Source organism: Triturus cristatus, chromosome 11 (assembly GCF_964204655.1).
Source record: "Triturus cristatus chromosome 11, aTriCri1.1, whole genome shotgun sequence".
Lineage (NCBI taxonomy): Eukaryota > Metazoa > Chordata > Amphibia > Caudata > Salamandridae > Triturus > Triturus cristatus.
The window spans coordinates 625,349,339-625,370,163 of record NC_140594.1 but is presented as its reverse complement, the minus strand read 5'-3'; the positions used below and the strand labels follow the sequence as shown (position 1 = coordinate 625,370,163).

The 20,825-nt window shown below is 46.9% G+C and overlaps 1 protein-coding gene across 5 annotated transcripts in view; it reads left to right on the top strand.

The window, feature by feature from the left end:
- The window catches only part of ANK1 (ankyrin 1), an 826,509-nt gene that overhangs the window by 139,161 nt on the left and 666,523 nt on the right, over positions 1-20,825 (top strand). The window contains exon 1 of one of the 5 annotated variants that reach the window (XM_085634054.1): positions 14,239-14,317. The exons of the other annotated variants lie outside the window; for them this stretch is intronic. Within the exon in view, the coding sequence (XP_085490180.1) occupies positions 14,282-14,317 (36 nt within the window). The 5' untranslated portion in view covers positions 14,239-14,281. Of the gene's footprint in view, positions 1-14,238; positions 14,318-20,825 lie in introns of those variants that run through there. 5 annotated transcript variants of the gene reach the window in all.

The window sequence follows — 20,825 nt, the reverse complement described above, 5'->3', positions numbered from 1 at the left end:
CGATGACTCTAGCATGTGTGGTTGAGGATAAGTCTTCCACTAGAGGAAAACGTAAATACTGATCAACAACTAACATGAGATGATGTTCATTATTGAGAAGCCTGAAGAAGTCAACTGCAATTATCTCCCCGGCTTGCTTAGGAATAAAAGACATGTTCAGTGGGTGCTGAGTCATTTTCAGAGATAGACAGTTGCACAGATGACAAACTATAAGCTCCCTTTCAACTCGTTCATTGAGACACAGGATCCACACTCGATCTCTGAGGGCTCTTTTAGTTGCGACAATGCCACAATGTCCTTTGTGAGCCAGTTCAATAACTTGGCTCCTGCTTTCAGCGCTGGCGTAACGAACCTTGAGGGGGCCTCCCTGCAAGGCACCTGGGGGGGCCCCTCCGGGCTCAATCAGGAGCCCTACAGCCAGAGTGCTGTGCTGAGGGGGCCCCATGGAGCTAGGAGCCCCCCCACACTGCGGGGCTGTGGGGGCCTGTGTTACGCCCCTGACTTTCAGGGATAAGTATTCTTGCCCCTCTTAGTATGACACCATTACGTGTAACAAAAAGTTCTTGTTCTTTAAGAGTATATTTCCTCCATGATTGTGTTGTAATGATTTCCTTGAGTTAAGCATGCCTTTGACAGTATTAGTAGCTGTCTGAATCTGTTCAATAGAAAGAGCTGCAGGCGTATTTGACTTTACTACAAAATTGATGTAGGCCTCAGTCACTTTGGACGTGGTGCTATGACGCTGTAGCAGCACTCGTGAAAAGTAGTCTGAGGAGTTTTGATCCTTTCCTGGTTTGTGCACGCTAGTGCAATCATACTCCTGCAGATGTAACCCCCACCTCTCGATGCTAGGGGGCATCTTGACTTTCAGATTTCTGTAGATGGTGAGCAATGCCTGATGATCCGTGACAAGGGTGAAATGCTTTCCGTTCAGGAACACATGCAAGTGTTCACACGCCCACACTACAGCCATGCTTTCTTTCTCGGGTTGAGAATAAGCACGTTCAGTCTGAGACAGACTACAGCCAGCATAGGCTCCAATGTGTGTCTGAGCATTGAGCTGTCCATTGTTTTGGGCAAGGATTGCGCCCAACTCCATCGTGCTTGCATCCACCACAATCTCTGTATTCAATTTTGGATCAAAGTACGTCATTTCAGTTGCATTTTCAATTGCATGTTTTATTTTCTTGAGACTTTGGTACATTCAAATGGGACATCTTGCTTTGTTATTTCTCTTAGAGTGGCACTCACAGTGGCAAAATCACAAATGTACCTAGAGCAGTAGCTGGCCATGCCTAAGAAGGATCGCAGTATGGTCGGTTCTTCTGGAGGGCAAGCAGGCAAGAATGCTTGTACCTTTTAGGGGTCCGTAATCATTCTCTTTTCAGAGAAAATATGCCCAAAGAATGTAAGTCTGTTCTGCCTTTAGTGTGAGACCTGCATCAGCAAGCATATGAAATACTTGTGTGAGTGGTTTATCATGTTCATTTCGTGTAGCCTCAAACAGCAGTATATCATCACTGTAGTTCAAACCATGTGACAGGCTGAATATTCACAAATTACATCTTGAAAGAATTTTGCAGCTGATAACACAACAAAACTGAGTGTTTTAGATCTGAACAGATGATTTGAAAAAGTAGTAATGTACCTGCAGTTTTCTTCCAGTTCAAATTGAAGCCTTTGTTCAAATAAAGGCAGGAGAATACTTTGGGGCCATTCAGCTGCGTGATCATGTCCGCTATGTGTGTACCTGGATGTCTTTCTCTTTCAATTGCTTTGTTGGCCTGTCGCATATAAACACAAATACGCACTGAGCTTCCACTGTCCTTTTTTGGCACCACCACAATAGGTTTAAGCCACAGTGTTGGACAAGTAGAGCTTTCGATGATGTAATTCGTTAACAGTGTTTCTTGTTCTTTCTCAATGGTGTCCTGTACGTGAAAAGCAAATCGTCAGTGTCACTGTGCAATAGGGTGAATATCTTCATGTATGTGAAGCTGCACCTCCATTGTCTTAAGTTTCCCAAGTCCATGAAACAGTGTTGGGTATTAACTCGCTATTTCAGAGTGGGTATTCAAGTTGTAGTTAATAGAGATCAGTCCCATGTCAGCAGCAGTATCGAAACTTAGTAAGTATGCACTCGATGAAGTACCTGGGAGGACATGAATTGGCACTTGCACTGTAATTTTCTTGTGCCGCATGGTCACTACAAAGGACCCTTTTTTGAACGAGGGTGTAGGAAGCTGGCTCTTTATATGATATTTCAAAATGAGATATATTGTACAAAGAGTTCAGGGGTTCCCATTTGAGTGGACAGGGGCTTGTTCTAGCTATCCCAAGCTGCTCTTCTAGAGGGTAGTGTGGTCGAGCAGCCATAGGCTTATCAGAGAGGAGTGTAAGACATCTGCAAATACACACAATAGTCAATAAATGATGCACAAGACTCAATAAGAAGATCCACACCAATTTATAAAAATAACATGTATCGTTATATATATGTAGACACCAGAATCAATACAATCAGTTAAGTATGTGTTTGAAGAGAAATACATTTGCATTTAAAATGTCGACAGTGTAATTATTTGAAGCTGCAATGTTATCCTATGGGAGGAAAAACAAGTATGGCATTCTGGTACAATACAGCGACTTAAAAGACCAATCTCCTGGACTTGAGATGAGTGTAGGGCAAGGTCCAAGGCACCACCAGCAAGACATCACCTGCGGCATGAGAGCGGCTGGGTGCAGGGGTGCAACACATGGTTGGGTGCCCAATGGACGTCAATAGGGATCAGCCTTCATGAAAAGATGTTGCAGGTTTTGACTGGGAGGCCAGTCGGGCTGAACCAGCAGGGGGGCTCAGACTTCATGATGCTCGGGGTTGTATGGACACCTTTGGTTCTCCTCTCCACAGGCCAGGGGCGACACGTGCAGAGGTGTCCTTAGGCGTCGGGTCTTTGTCACCAGGAGCAGTCGCAGTAGAGGGGGGCCTGCAACAGAGGCTGCAGGCTGTGTTGAGAAGTCCACAGCGGGGAAACCCCAGGTGAGCTTTGAGTCTGGAGGAAGTGGGGATCACATTTACACAGTTGGCTCACTTCAGCTTGGGCTAGGTGGCTGGGGTGCAGTGGGACTTTCTGGTGTCGGGTTTCCGCATATTTGGGGCCTCACATCTCAGTCTTTGGAATCTTCAGGATGCAGGGGCATAGTTACGCTGTCCAACTGGAGTTTTTGGTCCCTGGGTAAAGTACTGGAGGGTCTCCCAGGCTTTGGAGATACAACAGGGGCAGGACAAGTTCTCTTTTGGTCCAATTGTCGAAGTCAGAAGGCAGGCCGGCAGAATTCTCACCAAGTCAGTTACTGGGTCTTCTGTTCTTGCTTTTTGCGACTCTTCACGTACGTCTTCTTATTAAAGGTCACTAGGATCTGATTTTCTGGTTCCAGGGCCTCCCCTAAATACTGCATTTATGAGTGTCAGAGAGGTGCAGGGTGGTAGTCAATGGGCTACCTATCCTTGGGGTCAATATGCCCCCCCTCCTGTGGAAAGTGGGCATAGCCCTGTCCCAGAGCTCCTACGTTTGCCATCACAAGGATGGCCAACTCTGAAAAGTCATGTTCACTTTAGGTAGCTCACCTTAGGGGTGGTACTAGCCTTGGGGTTGGCATGCCTACCTGACTAACTAATTTTCCCACCTGTCCAGGTGCCAAAGGGCTCTGGACAAAGGGGGTTGGCTTCCTCTTCTGTGAGGGGAGCCAGACTCGCATATCAAAGGCGGTGGCTTCTTTGAAGCTCCCCTGCCTTGGAATGCTAATCGGCAGGTCATTCTGTAGGAGAGGTGTGAACACCCTCTTCCGGAGCAGGCTGTTCTCATCTCCCTGTGACTGTCACTAGTTTCTCTTTCGCTTTGCAAACCATTATGAAATGGTTTTCCTTCTCACAGTCTTTACATATTTGTCCAATTGTGGGACATTTACCTTCATGTGAAAAGGACAATCCACAGCAGAAACACAGTTTCTTTTTCTTTGGAGCCATCACTCTGTGGATCTCTGACTTGTGTTTCTACTTTCTTTTCATGTTCAATACTAATTCATTTTGGGTTGGTCCAGCTTCCATATCAGCAGCTTGTCGATCAGCATGTTCCTCTGCTTTTGCAGCCCTGAGTATTTTCCACAAATGGAGCGTTTCTCACAGCACGCGTCAGAATGGATCAGGAGGCAACCATCAATAACTATAAGATGTATGGCATTGTCATCATTGAATTCACTGAACTTGCAGTGCTTTATGAGTGTATCAAGTCTGTCTCTCAACAAACTCATCCATCGTCTCACCAGGTTGCTGTCTTGCTTGGTTGAAAATGTACCCTTCATAGTCGGCATTTGGCATTGGATTGAACTTGGCTTTCAACGTCTTCTTGATTTGACAGTTCGATACTTCATCAGCTTGTGATATCTTCTTTATCACTTATTTTACTCCATCACCTGCAAGCTTCTATAAGTATTTGATGCTCTTTTTGTAATCTGCCTCTTCTATAGCATGCATGAAGTCATCCAACATTTCGATCCAGGCAGTCAATCTGGCGCCAATATTCTGCTTTTTGGTAGTATCGAATGGAGGTGGTGGTTTCAGGAACGCGCGGCACCATATTTGGCGCTGTTTTCAACATCCATTGCAGAGCTTCAAAGCTTGGCCTTTTGAGTTGTGATGAATGCCACCAGCCGCCTCTGTGGTTGCTTCTAGGGGGGACCAGAAACTTTGTACGCACAACCCCCATGCTTATGCGTGGGTTGTCGTGGATACCCCGTGCTACTTTGAGCGCGCCAGCTCCCAGGCAAGTCTCGATTGGGGGTCGGATGGCACTTTTCCCGGTCGCTCTGGTGAGTAAAGTTGTACTTTCCGTACCTGGTTGTCTCTGCCTTTAGCGTTTTCTTGCATCTGACTTTTGCTGCCTTTAGCGCTTCTTTGTACCTGGTTGTCACTGTCTTAAGCCTTTCTGCTTTGTATCGGTGCTGGCTCTGTGTTATGCTGTGGCGCAGTATCTCTTCTTATGGCCTTACCAGTTGATTTTTGGCAGGTTTACTGACTGTGCTTTAACGTAGGGCCTTCACCTTCTTCGAGGGCCTCTCAAAAGCTGGAGTTGCACTTTGACTCCACATATGCCAACTGTAGACTGCTTCTTGAGGCGCACGTAGCACGCAAGAACAGTTTGCTGGACCGCTGCAAACTCTCAGGGAGAGCAGTCTTGTATGCTTGGAGGCACGTATCCCCTATTTCATCACCAGTTGTAGCATCCTTCCCAGCCCAGGAGCAGGTAACAGACCATGGCACACACGGAGTTCTGGTCTGCAAGTCTTTTTCTTCAGCATGCAATTTTACACTACAAGAAATATTTTTTTAATTAATAAACTGAATGAACCATTTTCCCTATTCTATCTCCACCACAGTGGCAGACATCTTCACCGTGGTGGTGAAACTCTCCGTCTATGTATGAAAAGTTACAAGAAGTAACTTGAGTTGAGCAACAAAGGGATCCCCGAGCACCCTGAGAGCATAATTGCTGAATGCATAGGTTTTAATAAACAAGGCTCCAATGAGCAGATAATGCTAGTGCAGAAATGAAGTTGTGTAGTAGTACACGCTCGACCTTCAAAGAGAGAAAAAAAAGTAAACTTTGAGAGGTGGACAAGCTAGTATAGAATTCGCTCCTTCGATGTCAGACATCAGAGTGAGGCTTAACCGGCACAAATTAGTAGCATTTGGTTAGCATTAAAGAGTATGGCTGTTACCTCTACGTTATGCTAAGGCAATAATTCCAAATCCAACAATGCAATGATGTCCATTTTATATTGTATAAAATGAGTCTTAATATGTGTTGCAAATAATGCAATTTTATGTGGTACAATAATGACTTTATTATGAGGTACAGTGACGGTTACAGTTCTGAGCACGCCAATGTTCATAATAAGTGGTACAATCAGGACTTTAAGTGGGCAGGGTCCCACCGGTGCTGAGCACCGGCAGTTTTTTAAAGGGGGCCTCGGGACAGGTCCTTATCGGGCTCTGTTTTGTGCCCTGGCACAGGGGGTCCATTTTTTCCCGACTGCATTGACAGCAGGCACATCGATGTGCGCTGCTCACACTGTTCACTTCTCACTAGTGGAGAAGTTATGGCATGACGTCATGCCAGGTGAGCATTGTAGGGGAAGAGAAATACTTTAAAGAGAGTCATTTTCTCTCCGGATTTCCCTTCTCTTTGTGAAACTCAGGAGCAGCAACATTGCCGTGGTGTCACCAGGGGTTTAAGTGGAAGCTTTTTCAGTATTAAATACAACAAGCCAGAGTTGCTGCTTATTTATCTTATGCAACTAACAATTGACAAAGCCATTAGTCCTGACTTGTGGGAGGTATGATGTTACTTGTGTCATATATCTGGATGCAATGGCAGAAGCAGCAAAATACAAGTTGGGCGGCACGCTATGCTAAGAACAGATTTTTAGCTTACAGTATTTTAAGCCACGCCCTTAATTGCATTGGCCACGCCCCTTTGGGAGACCCCCCAGTTTTTTCATCCCACTTTAAGCCCTGGGTACAATTACGTGCATTCTGCATAGTAGAATGATGACCATGTGTGTAACATAATAAAGGGCATATTCAGTATTGAAGTGGTGGCCATTATATGCTGTGCAGTGAAGAGGTGACCTTAGTTTGAAGTAAAATGGTAATCACGGTTTATTCTACGGTGATTTCTGTACTCGTTAATAACATTTTGGGCATATTCTGTAGTGCTACAGTGACTTGATTCTGTAGTAAAGTGGTGACATTTTCTGCAGCACAGTTGTACCCATATTGTTCGTTGAATTTACCTTTCAGTACTAAATTCCTGGGCATATTCTGCAGCAAACAGATGATTCTGTAGTACAATTGTGTGCATACTGTGCAGTCAGAGACAGAAAACATTCTAGCAGTGTAATTATGAGCATCCTGTACAATAAAAGGACGCAAACCATCGGTACTAAATTGGCGGTCATAATCTGTAGATGGTTAATGGACAAACTCTGCAGTGCATTGATGGTTTTATACTACAGTAAAATGACAAGCGCACCAGTGCTTAATTTGTAAAATGATCCGTGCCAGGGCCCTCGTCAGGAGGACACTGCAGCTTGCACCACCCGTTGCCCCTGCCAGCACTGCCAATGGCAGTGCCAATACAACAACTAACCATCACACTCTTGCAAGTCTGGCAATTCGGAATATTCCAGGTTCCATAAGCTTTAGGAATGGCTTGGGAGGCAGGTATTAGTCACTGTTAATCTATATTCAATAAATAAACAGCTTTTGTTGTGCTCATACCTAAATTAAGCAGACAGCACCACCATGTGGCAGACTGTCATAAGCGGCGGTGCTGGCAATTAAGTGCCAGTGCCGAGCACCGGAAGCCACCGGCTCAAATTTAGCCCTGAAGCGTACCCTGCTGCCTTGTCCCATAGTCAAACTATGGCCATGAAGGACAATGGGCGGTCCCTCTAGTATATTCAGTTTTACAGTAATGGAAGTATTCTCAAGTGCAGTGAGGCGGGTCTTTCCGGGATTGAGCATATCTTTTTATGAACACAGTGGGCATATTCCTATTATTATTGGCCATTTATATAGAGCACACCCCAAATTGAATTGTCTCTTTATAATGACGTTTGTCAAAGTTTCTCCATAGCCCTATTTGATGGTCAACAGATGGCCGACACCTGCAGTGGGAAGATGGCCACGCTCTACTACAGTGAACTCTGTATTCGTTAATGAGTGATGGGCATATCTTGGTGCACAATTATGGACATGCCCTGTATTAAATTGTTGGCTACATGTAGCAATGCTGTAAGTCATCATATTATTAAGCAAAATGACTGCCTTTTTAAGCAGAACAGCAATAGGAGTATTGTGATGGACGTAATATGTGACATGATGATGTGCGGTTTCTATATTACAGTGATGTCGACTTTCTGTAAAGAGTTAATGCCCACCTGTTTGAGGACATAGTGTGCATGAGAATTTCTGTGTGAGGCTATGCTATTTATATGGTTGAATTTGTAATATGTACAGGTAGCTGGATGTGAAGTTTTACTCTAGCTTGTAACTGTCGGGGGAACCTATGCGTGTTTGTCTGCGGGTATGCTGAATCTGAGTATATATACTTGATCTACGTACATGTAGTCTGGGTACACTGCATATTTGAGGCATGTTCACCAGGGTCCTGTGGCAGTCAGTGGTATTAGGGCCATATCTGTTGTTTACCGCTGTACTATTACACTCCATTTGGATGGCCATGTAGCTCCCCTTGTGCACTTAACTCTCCAGGTAAGGGTGGCGAGACCGAGCAGCTATTGCTTACTTCAACAGGTGGTAGTAGAGTTACAACTTAGGTACAATATGACATAGTAGTAAACTACAATAACCTTAAATGTCCTGTTAGAACTATTGCTTTTAAAGTGAGCTGTCCTCGATGATGGTCCACGCCTATCCTTGATCCACAAAACAAACACGTGTTGGTCAATCGCAGCCATCTGGTTGTAGACTGTCGTTGCTTGTTTATCCAGTCAGAGAGAGACAGGAAAGCCTTGCTCTTGCTTGCCGATCAGAAAGGTTACACCTCTCAAGGGCAGTGCAAACCCCCAATAATCTTACAAGGGCAGAACAGTGGGGTTCTTCTGCTGTCCAACTCTTGGTCCCAGGTTCATCAACCCAAGGTCTATGTCCTTGCCAAAGGTCTCTCCGGCTTGCTGCTATCGAGCTTTTTCTGAAGTGCAGACGAACATGGTCATTTGTTATTGAAAAACAGGTCTTGTCAAGTTCAGGGGCATTTGGAGGAGAGTGCAGACAAAATATTGAAGAAAAAATATTGTGTGGACAAAATATTGTGTCGAGAATATCAAATACAAAAATAACATGAAGACAAGTTAATATAGATAAGCACAATTTTACTATATAACTCCACATATATGTTCCTTGAAGATATATATATTTTCAAGGTACATGGATGTGAAGGATGGATATTAAATCTAAACATACATATTTGCACTTACCTTCTTGATATTTAGGTCCTCGATATTTTTGACTTGATATTCTGCCCACATGATATTTGTGTTTCCGATATTCTGTCAATGATCCATTTGGAGGGAGTGAGAAGCAAAAAATGCTATGTTTGCTATGCTATGTTTAAAATTCCTAATTTGTGCTGGACACACCTGTGCATTTTCCACATAAGAGGGCTCTGACAAGCACTAACAGGTCACAGGGCTGTATATTTCAATGGAGTTAGTGTATATTCCAGGAGTGGGGAAGGCCAAGGGTGCCCATTGGGTGTCTGCCAGAAGGGGGATGGGCCAGAAATCCCAAGTAGGGTTTTTGCTCATGTCCTGTAGATATTCTGGTTCCAGTAACAAGCAGCAAACTGGTTTTAATCAGTTGTTTGTTCTCCCTCAAGGGCCAGACTTCACATGAGCTCAATACGGGTTCTCTAATTCCCTCCTACATAGGCCACAAAGGACTCTGCACAGAGAAACTTGATGAAGGTCGCCATATCCATAATGACACCCTAGATGTGGAACTGGTCTTATTCTGGAAACAAAGTGTCCTTGAGAAGGTCACCGTCCAGTCAGCGCACGTACACTGAGCCATGTAACACTTGAACACAACATGCTCCAAGTGTCACATCAAACCTCACCACATATTTGCAAGAGGAAGTGAAGGACTACAGTTATAGGGGATTCATAGATTTTGCACAAGGAGGGTCAGTTGACTACCCTCCTTGGGGTACCTGTAAAAGGCCCGTGCTCCTCACTAGAATGTCAGATGCCTCCAACCATGATTCTGCGTGTAGTCTGGTGAGGGAGCCATCCTGTACTATGGTGAAAGTACAATTTGGTTCCACCTATCCAGCAGAACCCTGTGCTCTGCTGGCTAAGCAAAAACACACTGCACCTCCAGTGGGCTCGCAGAAGTCGAGTCCATTGTATTTGGGGTCTAATTCATCCCTCACATGGAAAGGAGGGCCTGAGACAAGCTGTGGGCAGCAGGCACTAGGCGCCCTGAAATGAAAAACCCAAATGAGGTGATAGAGAGCAATGTAAACACTCTGGAACCCCTGACAAGGGTTTGGCTGCCCCTCCTCTGAAGGCTTTTCCTCTCGACCAACCTCACATGCTTTGGTTGGGTACCATTGATTGTGTGAACAGGCGTTTTTATAAAGTATCCTTTTGTCTAATATCCTGATGGATTACAGCCCTAAGTATGTGTCAGGCTGAGTGTAATTACCATCTAGAATTCTGCCCGGCCCGCTTCAGAGTTGGATGGTGTTCCCACATCTGATTTCACCTGGTGAGGGGACACCAGACCCAAAATAAATTGCATGAGGTTTTTTGCTGCAAGAGCAATCAAGTCTCATTGCCTTTATTTCTGGCAGGAGGAGCACAGAGTGCTTCCCCGGGGTAAAACATACCTTTCCCTCACCTCCCCTCACCCTGCTCCACCACGAGGCAGGAGCATAAACTTACCACCTGCTCAGAGCAGGTGGAAAATGAATCTGTTAAACCATATGGGATTGGGAATTCTGTGGGGTTTTATGACTGGTGCATCCAGTCCTACCTGGTGATCCCCATCCATGGGGCTAAACATGGAACCTGCGCTGATTTACCACGTGGTAATAGTACCAAGCAACTCGGAATCAGTGGCTGTTGTCTTTGTGCTGTTCCGTTACAGTTTTGTGGGGGCCAGTTTTAATCATTATTAATGTTTCCACAAGACGTGGTTCGGGAGGTGTGTGGCTTGGAAGGGTCTTCTGGCCTGAGCTGTTAGCTCCTAATGCCGCCTATGACATCCACTCCCTCCCCCTTGGGTTTGTGGTATAGGGCGTCGGCCCGACAATATAGGCTCCTAAAGGAGTCCTTGGTTCAGGCTCAGCTACCCTGGTATGAGAAACGCTCACCAATTCCCGAAATTACTTACTTTACGCAAATTTCAAAATGGCGGAAAAAACCTTGTTTTGGTCTGATGTGTTCAACGAAGCCGTGATGTGCCTGTTGCGTGCCCCCTGCTCGAACTCTGCAGGTTCTAGGAAACTGCTGGACCATTCTTATCAGCAGCTCTCACATGTGTTGGCGAGGGATAGCAATCACATGTCCGTCCCACCATCAGCTCACGCGCTCCACTGTGTTTTGCATCTTGTCCCGCAAAATTCTTTTGCATGTCACAAACCCTTCCTGGGTTTGTCTCCCGCCTTGACTCTGGCTGTCTCACACCTTCCTGGGGTTGTCAGTCACCTTTCCTGTGCGGTCCCTTCCATTTCCGAGTCTGTCTCTCACACTTCAGGTTGTCTCACGTCACACATGGCGCAGCTGCTTCCCAGACTGCTGTTTCACACTGCAGTGGCACCCGCTCAGATGCTGCCGAGCATACTCCACTGTATTCTCTCTTTCTTCGCAGACCTCTTGCACCCTCTCTAGGGGTGTCTTGCATCTTCCCTGCAGCGATCTCACACGCCCTAGAATGATATTATTTACCTCGGTGTAGTGTCACACAACCCTTCTGATGGGCTTGTCCCTCCCCATTATAGGCAACCCCATGCGCTTAACTCAGTCACGACTCCAGGCCGTGAAATGGCAGAAAGTTTCACTCCACACCCCAGAGAGGCCGGAATATGCCTACGCGTGGAGTGGTCGGAGCTCCAGGGCAGCATCGTGGAACATGTGATAGCAGGTGTTTCTATTAGTACTTATCCATGATGTGTGTTGCATGGAGTCTGCTACAAAGTATTCAAACTGCTATCCTCCAGGATAAAGTGCCCCCTGGCTCCACTAGAGTAAATGTCCCAGAGTGGAGCTACCCAGTGGGAAGGCCACTGATGTAAATGACCATGATCGCAGCAAGGGGCACTTTATGCTTGCACTGTTCCCTCTTTACATGGAGTGGGTTGTCAGATCTGTGTTTTGAAAGTTCATACCCAGCCAAAACCAGCTCACTTTGTCCTGTGCCTGCTTCAAGGAAAGCGGCTAAGCAATCCGAGCTCAGATAAACACAACATCTGACTGGAGCTGGACCCTATCCATCTCTCCCAATGGGGGTATCATTTCTGGACACCTTGGACACCACACTTTCAAAAATACAAAGACTTGTAGCGGCGGAACTTGTGTGGAAGCTTCGACGAGCCCTAAAAGAGGCCCTTCCACCGCAAGTTGGGAATAAGGTAAAATAAGTAGTTCTTGAGCAGACTGGCCTGCCGACGAGCCGCTAAACAGTTGCGTGCAGGACCGTAAGCTTCCCACCAGTCCAGGAGTGCATGCCAGCCTTCAACAGAACACGTGACTCTGGCTCAGAAAGACAACCAGGGGCGGAGGAGCGGGTTCAGTGGTAGAAGCAGGATGACCATGAACCAAAGTGCCGGATTGCAGCACTGTAGTAATGGCAGCCTGGGGAGCGGACATTCCTGTACCTACAGCAAAGCCTCAACTTCCACCATGGCAGCCCCCAGTCCTGTGTCTTCAACCCCATCTCTGTACGCAGATAACGGACCTTTGGCCCAAAATGTCCTGGTGAACTGTGAGGATGACCAGAGACACCTAAAATCATATAAAGACCTCCACCATGCGAGGTTTAGAAGGTCCAACCCTGATGGTCACGCCAGGCCCTGAACGCGAGACTTCGCTGCTCCTTGGTATACCTCTCCATTCCTTGTCCTGCAAGTTTAAACCCATCACAAAGAATGTCCATCTTCAGATAGTTTTCCTGGCGCTGTCCGACCTGCCTTTGGCTGGTGCACAGAAAAATCCCAAACACAACCAGCCTGTTCTGAGATACATGCCTGTGAAGCTGAAGCGTTACCCCATAAATTGTAGCCGTGACTATCCAGTTTGGAGTCACTGGCTCTTGAACTCTACACTGTAGCCACAACCTCCACCCATGGGATAAGGAAGGCTCGGAGTCACTGGTATACAATGTAGAACACTGACTGGCACCAGCTGCTGTACCCCAGCGCCACCCAGACTTTACCCTCTCTCAGTGAGGTAGTAGATGCCAGACCTGCTGAGCTAACATTAGTTTGTTGTACTACTAGATGTTTCTGCTTGATGTGGCTGGTAGATTAAGACACTGGGTAGCCCGGACTGGCTGCTAGTTTTGTAGGAAGCACAGTGGAAACTCCCTGAAAAGTCAAGCACATCCGGGTGCTTGCGCTGTTGGCCCCACAGACTAGCATTGGGCTGGGCTCGGCCCCACTGATTCACATTGGCTGTGTTTGGGGTCATATCTCCTTAAGTGCTAAGTATTTCAGGTTTTCTCTCGTGACAATGTCACAGTAAGGATGTTAATGCAATATTTACCTCCACATCTACGTACCTACACTTGCCTTTCGATGGAGTGGTTGCCATATTGTCACGCCGGCCGGTGGGTGGGCGCCATCAGACGAGGTAAGGACAGCTAGGAAAGTGTTTTTGGCTTTGGCTACCTCACAGAGGGCCTCAGATCTAGACACTTCTTATGTATGGCTCTCACAGGGAGCGTCTATCATTCATTTCAGTTTCTAAATCTGATAACTCGATGCTGTGACGTAGCAACAGTTGATAAAAAGAGAAACTGTTGCCCACTGTTGCTACAGGTGGCAGGGCTCTCAGAGAGCTTGCCGGCGCAGCTCTGCTTGTCCGCTTTGAATGAAAGCAGAGAGCACAGCTGCAGGAGGGGGAAGGAAGTTAAAGTGGTGGGGTTGGTCAAGGATGGCAGGTAAGGTATTTTTTTTATCACTTGGGGAAGAGATGCATAACATGGCCCCTGGAGGAGCGTGAAGCAGACCCCCACAGCCCCTGTGGGGAACATCAACCATTCATTGGGCCAAACCCTTCAGTGGGGCCGCTTTAACCCAAAGCCAACAAACACCTTTAAGATATGAGAGGTGTCGCCCCTCCTAATCACATTCTAGGGGGGGGGGCTTTAATTTGTGTTATCGGATGTTTCATTGGTGTACTCTCCTAATTCTGCCCACATGCCCACCCAGGGCCTGCCTTCTCAGTGCCCCTCATCCCACCCACTGGCGCGCAGCTGCTCGCCCGGCGCGCTGCACTAATGCATTCTGAGTGCTGCGCCCATTAGTGCCAGCGCTGCCTCTGCTCCCACCACTCCCAAGCTCTGCCTGCTCCCTGGCACAGCCCTGGCACACCGGGCAGCTGGTGTATTTATAGCCGAGGTGCGCTGGAGCTTCCGAGCATCAGACATCCGGGGGCGCGCGGGCTCGCGTTACAGGTGCAGCTGCCCTCCATGGCGGGCAGGCGGACCCGGCCGGGCTCTGGCGCGGTAAGTACCCTGTTCCCGAGGAGCTGCTACCGGCGGGGGGCTTTCCTGGGGATGGTAGCGCTCCGAGGACAGCACTGAACCCTCCACGCTAGCAAATGGCGCTTTATTCCTCCACTTGGGTTTTTATTTACAACCCGGCGCAAGGGCCGGGAATGGGAAATGCAGTTGTGGGACTCGGGTACCGTGCCGGCTGCCAGGGGCTCCCGTGCTGAGGGCCGGTGTCTGCTACAGCGTATCTTGTTTGCACTCCTCAGGACAGTGTTCGAATCCCCTCGAGGCATTAGGCAGTGCCTAGAGGGGAGTTGTTGCTTACTGCCTAGCGCTAAAACCTGGCGCTGCCCCGTGCCGGCTCCTAGCCCCGCCCACCGATGGCCGCACTGCCCTTTCTATGGCTCCAGCTTTGGGCTGCTGTCCAGGGAGCTGCTGTCAGAGTTCGATGGGCAGTGCGCGCCCAAACCATAAAAGCCCTCTCGTCTCCATTCTAGCCCAGGCCTTCTGCAGCGTGGGGCTGGTTCGAACATTTTAGCCAGAACTGAGTTTGGTTTCCAATCCAGCACTGTGCCCATCGGTGCCAACTCCTCGTAATGCCCACAACTGACATTCTTATATATGGGCTCTAGGTTCCAACTGCTTTAAATTCACCAAGCGGATCAGCTTCCATAGGTATTCACGTATTGGCCTTAACCAAGCGGTAATTTCCGAGCTTGCAGAAGTGCCCAGGTGACCGGTCTACCTTTGTTTATAGAGATTGTGCCAAGATTTATCAAATGATTGCGTTGCCCTTGCGTCATGCAGCGTGACGCAAGGGCAAAGCAATCCTTACATCAGATTAACCAAGCCCTGTAAGGCCCCCTTGCGTGTCCCTGCGCGTCTTGGTAAATCTGGAGTAATGCAAGCAGCGCATGTCTCAACCTTGGGTTATTCTGCCCCAGGGAGGCATTACATGGGTGGAGAGTGGGTGTTTCCACGCCTCCACCCATGTATTTTAGCACACTCCAAGATTTACCAAGACAAGTAAACCTGGGAATGCGTCAAAATCGTACGCCTTCCTGATAGTCGCAACGAGGAAAAATACCTTTATTTCTCCTCATTTTTAGGTCTCGCCTGACCCAGCGCATGTGCTGATCTGGCTAGACTTATTGAGAGGGCTCCAAAAAGTGCTACCAGGCCAGCCTAGAGCTACAGTGCATGTGCGCTGTGTTACTTTCACTTTCGCTTTGATGTTTGATCGCGATCACATTCGCGGCCGCTTGGCATAGCCAATAGGTCTCGCTTTTGGGACCTTATAAGTATTGGCTAAACACTTATAAGGTCCCAAAGGCGAGACCTATTGGCTATGCCAATGCTTGTTTACTTTGTGTAAGTGTGCTGCATTCTGCAGCATGCTAAGAAAGAGGAAACACCTCTAAGGATTGCTTTTGTGCCGGAAGGTGTCCCTTCCTGCACAAAAACAATCCTGGCAAGGGTGCCTTCGTTGACGCTAGGCAGCACATAGTGCACCAGCGCCGTGCGAGAGCAGAGAGACACCATATATTGGTAAATATGGCACATTCCTCTCCTCTCCATTTGACACAGCACAGCATTTTGTCATGCTGCCTTGCACTGTGTGAAATATTGATTGATCTGACCCTGGGTCTCAAATCCCTAGCGGGAATGTAGGAAGATGAGCAGAGGGAGGGGGATTTGAGACACACAAAGGATGGATGAAACACAGGGACGCTTAAGCCCCCTGCATAATACACAGAATCTTTAAGGGTGCCTATCAGTCACATCTATGGTGCAGTTTCTGAATTCATCACCCCTCTTGGGTGCTGCGTTCTGACTCTCAGCTGCTACTAGGTGCCCGTTTCACACATTCTAGATCAGGAGGTCGATTAATTTCATCCCCAGCCCCCAAATCTTGAATAAAAAGCCTTTAACCCTGCGTTCTCAGCAAAACCAACTGACATTTAGGAAAGCACTAAAAAATCCTACTGATTCTGTGCTTTGTTTCGCTTGCCAATAGTTCCTTTCTGTGTTCCTTAGCGCTAAAATGCCTTGTTTCTTGGGGAACATTGCTTTTAGCAAATATGACATCAATTCATATCATGGAGTTTGTGTGTGAGACTCGAGGAAGCAACTGCTAAGGCGGGACTGGTGGCAAACGGTGGAAGGTCTTTAGGGTAAGTAGAGGCCGTGGTGGTTGAAGGGGCAGTTGGAGAAGAAGGGGCTAGAGACACATCTGGAAAAGAGGAGATGGACATGTAGAGGCAACGATGGAGACAGAGGAGGAAAGAGTATCAGGTAGGGGCATAGGTGGGAATGAATGAATGAATGAATGAATGAATGAATGAATCTGACTTTTATATAGCGCATAGTTACCCTAGGGCATCCCAGCGCTTGTCCAGAACGACAACCATAAAGTGGCAGATGGGGAGCATGCAGCCCTTTCTCTGCCCCTGGCAGTGTCTCCTGGCCAGTGTCCTTGGAGGGTACTTCTTTTTAGCACAGGGATTCCAGAAGTCTCAGGTGTCGTCGTAATCCAGCTGGACTGCCGCCTTACTCAATTTGTGTAGTTGGCACTCAAGTGGTAGCGAGGTCCAGTAGCCAAGACTCTCTCCATCAGATGGTGTGGCGTGCGGAACTCCGATACCCGTCAGAGTTGTATCTTTTATTAAAAATAGTTCCTTATTTAAACATAATAATTTGAGGGAGTTAAAATGATAAATAATAAAACAAGTTTCTAGCACCCTGTAGAATCCAATCACAAACTATTAATTATAGCGTTTAGATGGCAAGGTGCTACACATGAAATAAGATGGACATCTTTATCCCATGAGGGCAGAATTGTGAGCTGTTAGTTATCCTGGGAATCTTTGCATCTCAGTCCTACTGTTTATTAATTTGAGCAGCATTAGGTATTTATACAGAGCCTTGATACCACTGCTACAATCCCAAAGCACTTTGGCCATGTTTACAGTCCTCCGTCAATGGAACAGAGGTTCTAGAAACAATGTTACATTGTGGTTTCTACTATGCAAAGGTATGTCTTTCTTTGTCTAAGTTTCACATTGGTGCGGAGTGCAAAGGGGAGAAGGGGCCCAGTGGGGTTCACAGCTGAGATCTTGCCACAAATGTTGGCAAGCACAATTTTAGCACTTTAAAACCCATCAGCCAAACATCAACCGAGGTTACCACCCAGACAAAACAGATAGTCCGCGCATAGGTCTAACATGAAAGTATCAGGTTAAGATGGTTAACGGGTTTCCAGGGGTTTATGAGATGGGGACCCTGGGCTTAGTTCATCAGGAACCGAGCTACTGCACCAACTGGTCTTGAAAGTCAATGTTCAAACAGGGGACAGTGAGCAAATGTAAATGTAAATGTATGTGTCTTGTAAAGTGCACTGCTGCCCTGAGGCGTCCTGGCGCTGTAGACCGCTGGGGAACCCGTCCTGGCTATTCCTGTGAGATGGTCCCACCTGGGTATCTCCAAGGTGAAACCAGGCATCCCCGGCGAATGTGGGGGGCCGTTGTGGAGATGAGGCAAGCTAATGCCCAGAGTTGCCGAGTGTGATCCCTGGTTAGAGTCGGCACCGAGGCGAGAATTATCGAGTCCGCTGGCCCTGATCCACGACCCGGCCGCGACGGGAATTGATCCCTGGTCCCGGGCCGTCCTCTGCTTCCGGGTCTGCTGCCTCTAACCAGTGAGCCACACCTCTCCACTGAGTAGTGGAAACTGACCAGGACTTGCAGTGCATCGCCTGTATCTCAGGAATGGCTAGTCACCGTCAAAAAGTGTGGGTACAGTGGCTCAGACCGCGCCTACTGTTTCCTCCTATTCACGGTGGAAATGGTGATTCAAGGCAATGGGCCTTCATGTCTTCAAAATTTGATATCCTGGAAATTCAAAGGAAGGGATATTATTCAAATTCTTCTGGAATCAGAGTGAAGTGCCTGGTACGAATCAGAACCCCCAGCCTCCGCCAGTGGTCCACTACCCTGAATCCTCTGGTGAAAAAGTAAAACGCCTCGTATCCTGTTCAGGCGAGTAATAGGGAAATGTGGATCCCACAGTCAGGGATGATACAGAGTGTATCAGGAAGAAGCGGTCTCACCATACTTGCAGACTGGAAAACTCCCTGCAGGCCCACACCCCTCTTGTTAAACACATATCTTCAATTTGTTTCAGGTCAGCCAGGCTGCTAGAGCCACAGGGCTCCTGGCCAGCGGACTTCTCCTAAGTGACCCACACCACCTGCAGACCACTTGCTCTTGCTTCTTGTTCTTCTGGTAAGGGGTCTGATCCTCCCCATACCAGGTATTTCATCTTCCTCTTGCAGGGTGGATCGCTGCAGCAGGGCGTCTTCCAGAGTCCTAGGCTTGTTTCCAGCCGTGAGGAGAAAAAAACCAACTTCCAGGCTCCTGTTCCTGGTCAGACGCCCCTCTACGCTGGTGCAGCAGACATTCTATAGACGTTCAAATACTGCAATCCGGTGGCTCAAAAAGGGCACTATTTAACTAAATTTGGGGGCCGCAGATGTATGCCAGCGCCTCTCTGGATTTTTTAGCGAACCAAGGCCACTTTGTCAGGCAGCATTTTCATGCTCTTTTTACCCGATCTAAGCACTTTTTATGCACTAGGACAATTGGTGTCATACAAGCTCTTTTGTGCATAAATAAAAAAATATTCTATTGGGCTTCTGCCTATAAAACTAATAAATGTCCATCCTTCATGTCTATCATTCATAAGTCGACCATTTACAAAGATCAGCTGATTTTCGAACATCTCCATGCCTCCTAGGGTAGTCAAACAAAATAAGTAATTACCCGAGCAATTTCACAAGCATTCAGTACTGACTGTGAGAGAGTATGGGAAGTCAACATGTAAATTGTGATTCCGTCCCAAAACAATAGCAGTCCATTCTGGTATTTAGGTGCACAGTTTATGAAATACATCCGTCACCTTTCACATTGTCTAACGGACTGGGACATCTAATGGACAATAAAGTTATGAAATGTAAATGTAGTGCATTTATATAGCGCTCCGCACCCCCCCCCCCCGAAAGGGTCTCTCAGGCGCTGTGCACATACCGCTGGGGAACCCTTCCTGGCCTTTCCCTGTGAAGGGCCCACTCCTGGGCTCCCCCAAGGTGAAGCCAGGCATCCTAGCGCCTTTTGGGGCCGTTGTGGAGATTAAGCAAGCTATTGCCCAGAGTTGCAGAGTGGGACCCATATTTAGAATAGGCACCGAGGCGAGAATTATCGGGTCCGGGGAAATTGAGCCCAAGACCTGCCGTGGCAGGAATTGAACCCTGGTCCGGGCCAGACCTCTGCAGCAGGGTCTGCCGCTCTAACCATTGAGCCACACTTCTCCCTCAAGATCGGGGATACAACTTATCACTAGCTAAAATGCAATTGTACTTGAATAACAGGGGATAAACAGCTTTTAGTTAAAGTGTGAAGCTAACTCTATGTAAACTAAGCTATATGCATAGTTTTTTGGAAATACCCAACATTGGTGCGATATTGGGAAGAGAATGGATGATTGCCAGCACAATCTATTTGTCAGAATTTAGTTTGGAAATATGCATTCTTCATGACATTAGTTCGCCAGAATGGTCTCATAATATTCCATCAGTTTTTTTATTACTGGTTAAGAATTTATTTCAAAACGATGTATTGTGAATGGATGTGCATATACTAATGTAGCTATTTATGAATATAAGAATGGTATATTTACCACCGAATACCTTGAACTGGTTTCTTCTGCCATTTTTGCTAGGTTAGTTTATTATGCTATATACTTTATAGTTACTGACAGTGTTCTGAATTAGATGAATTAATCGGGAGCATTTTTATACCAATTATTCGAATTTCATGAAGCTTTATGGAAATGTATATACAAAAGCTGTCTTTGTATATTTTTGCATGCATGTATGCAAATGAAAAAAACTTTAGGTGTCAGTTTTTAAAATTCATCTCTCCTGCCTGCCACCCATGGGGAAAGCATTTTCTTTCTTTTTTTCTTCCTGGTCTTTCACAAAGGAGGAGAAGTACTAATGCTAAGTTTCCAGGGAAATGTGGATTCTGACGGAGGGTGTGCATAGGACCCGTACCCCCCAGGTTGCTCCCAGCCCCGCCCCCATCCGAACCCACAAATGAATACTTGACCAGAACTGTGGGTAAAAGAGGCCATGTTTATTACAAACCATCACACAAACATGACAATATATAATTATTACAATTTCATACGATATGGATTTATCAAATTCAATATTATTACAATTTCATACGATATGGATTTATCAAATTAAATCCCTAAACCATATTTACATTTAAGTTGATCATAAATTCATAATCCATAAGCAAGTCTGACAGAACTCTATTTATATACACAAATCATGTTGTCTATTGCTCCAGCACTAAGGGGCCTTCTGGCTCGCATCCCCCAACCAACTGAGAAACACTCAAGGCGCAACCCACCTGCGTCCTTGAGAGGTGAACCCCTGCCATCTGGTCCTTGTCCG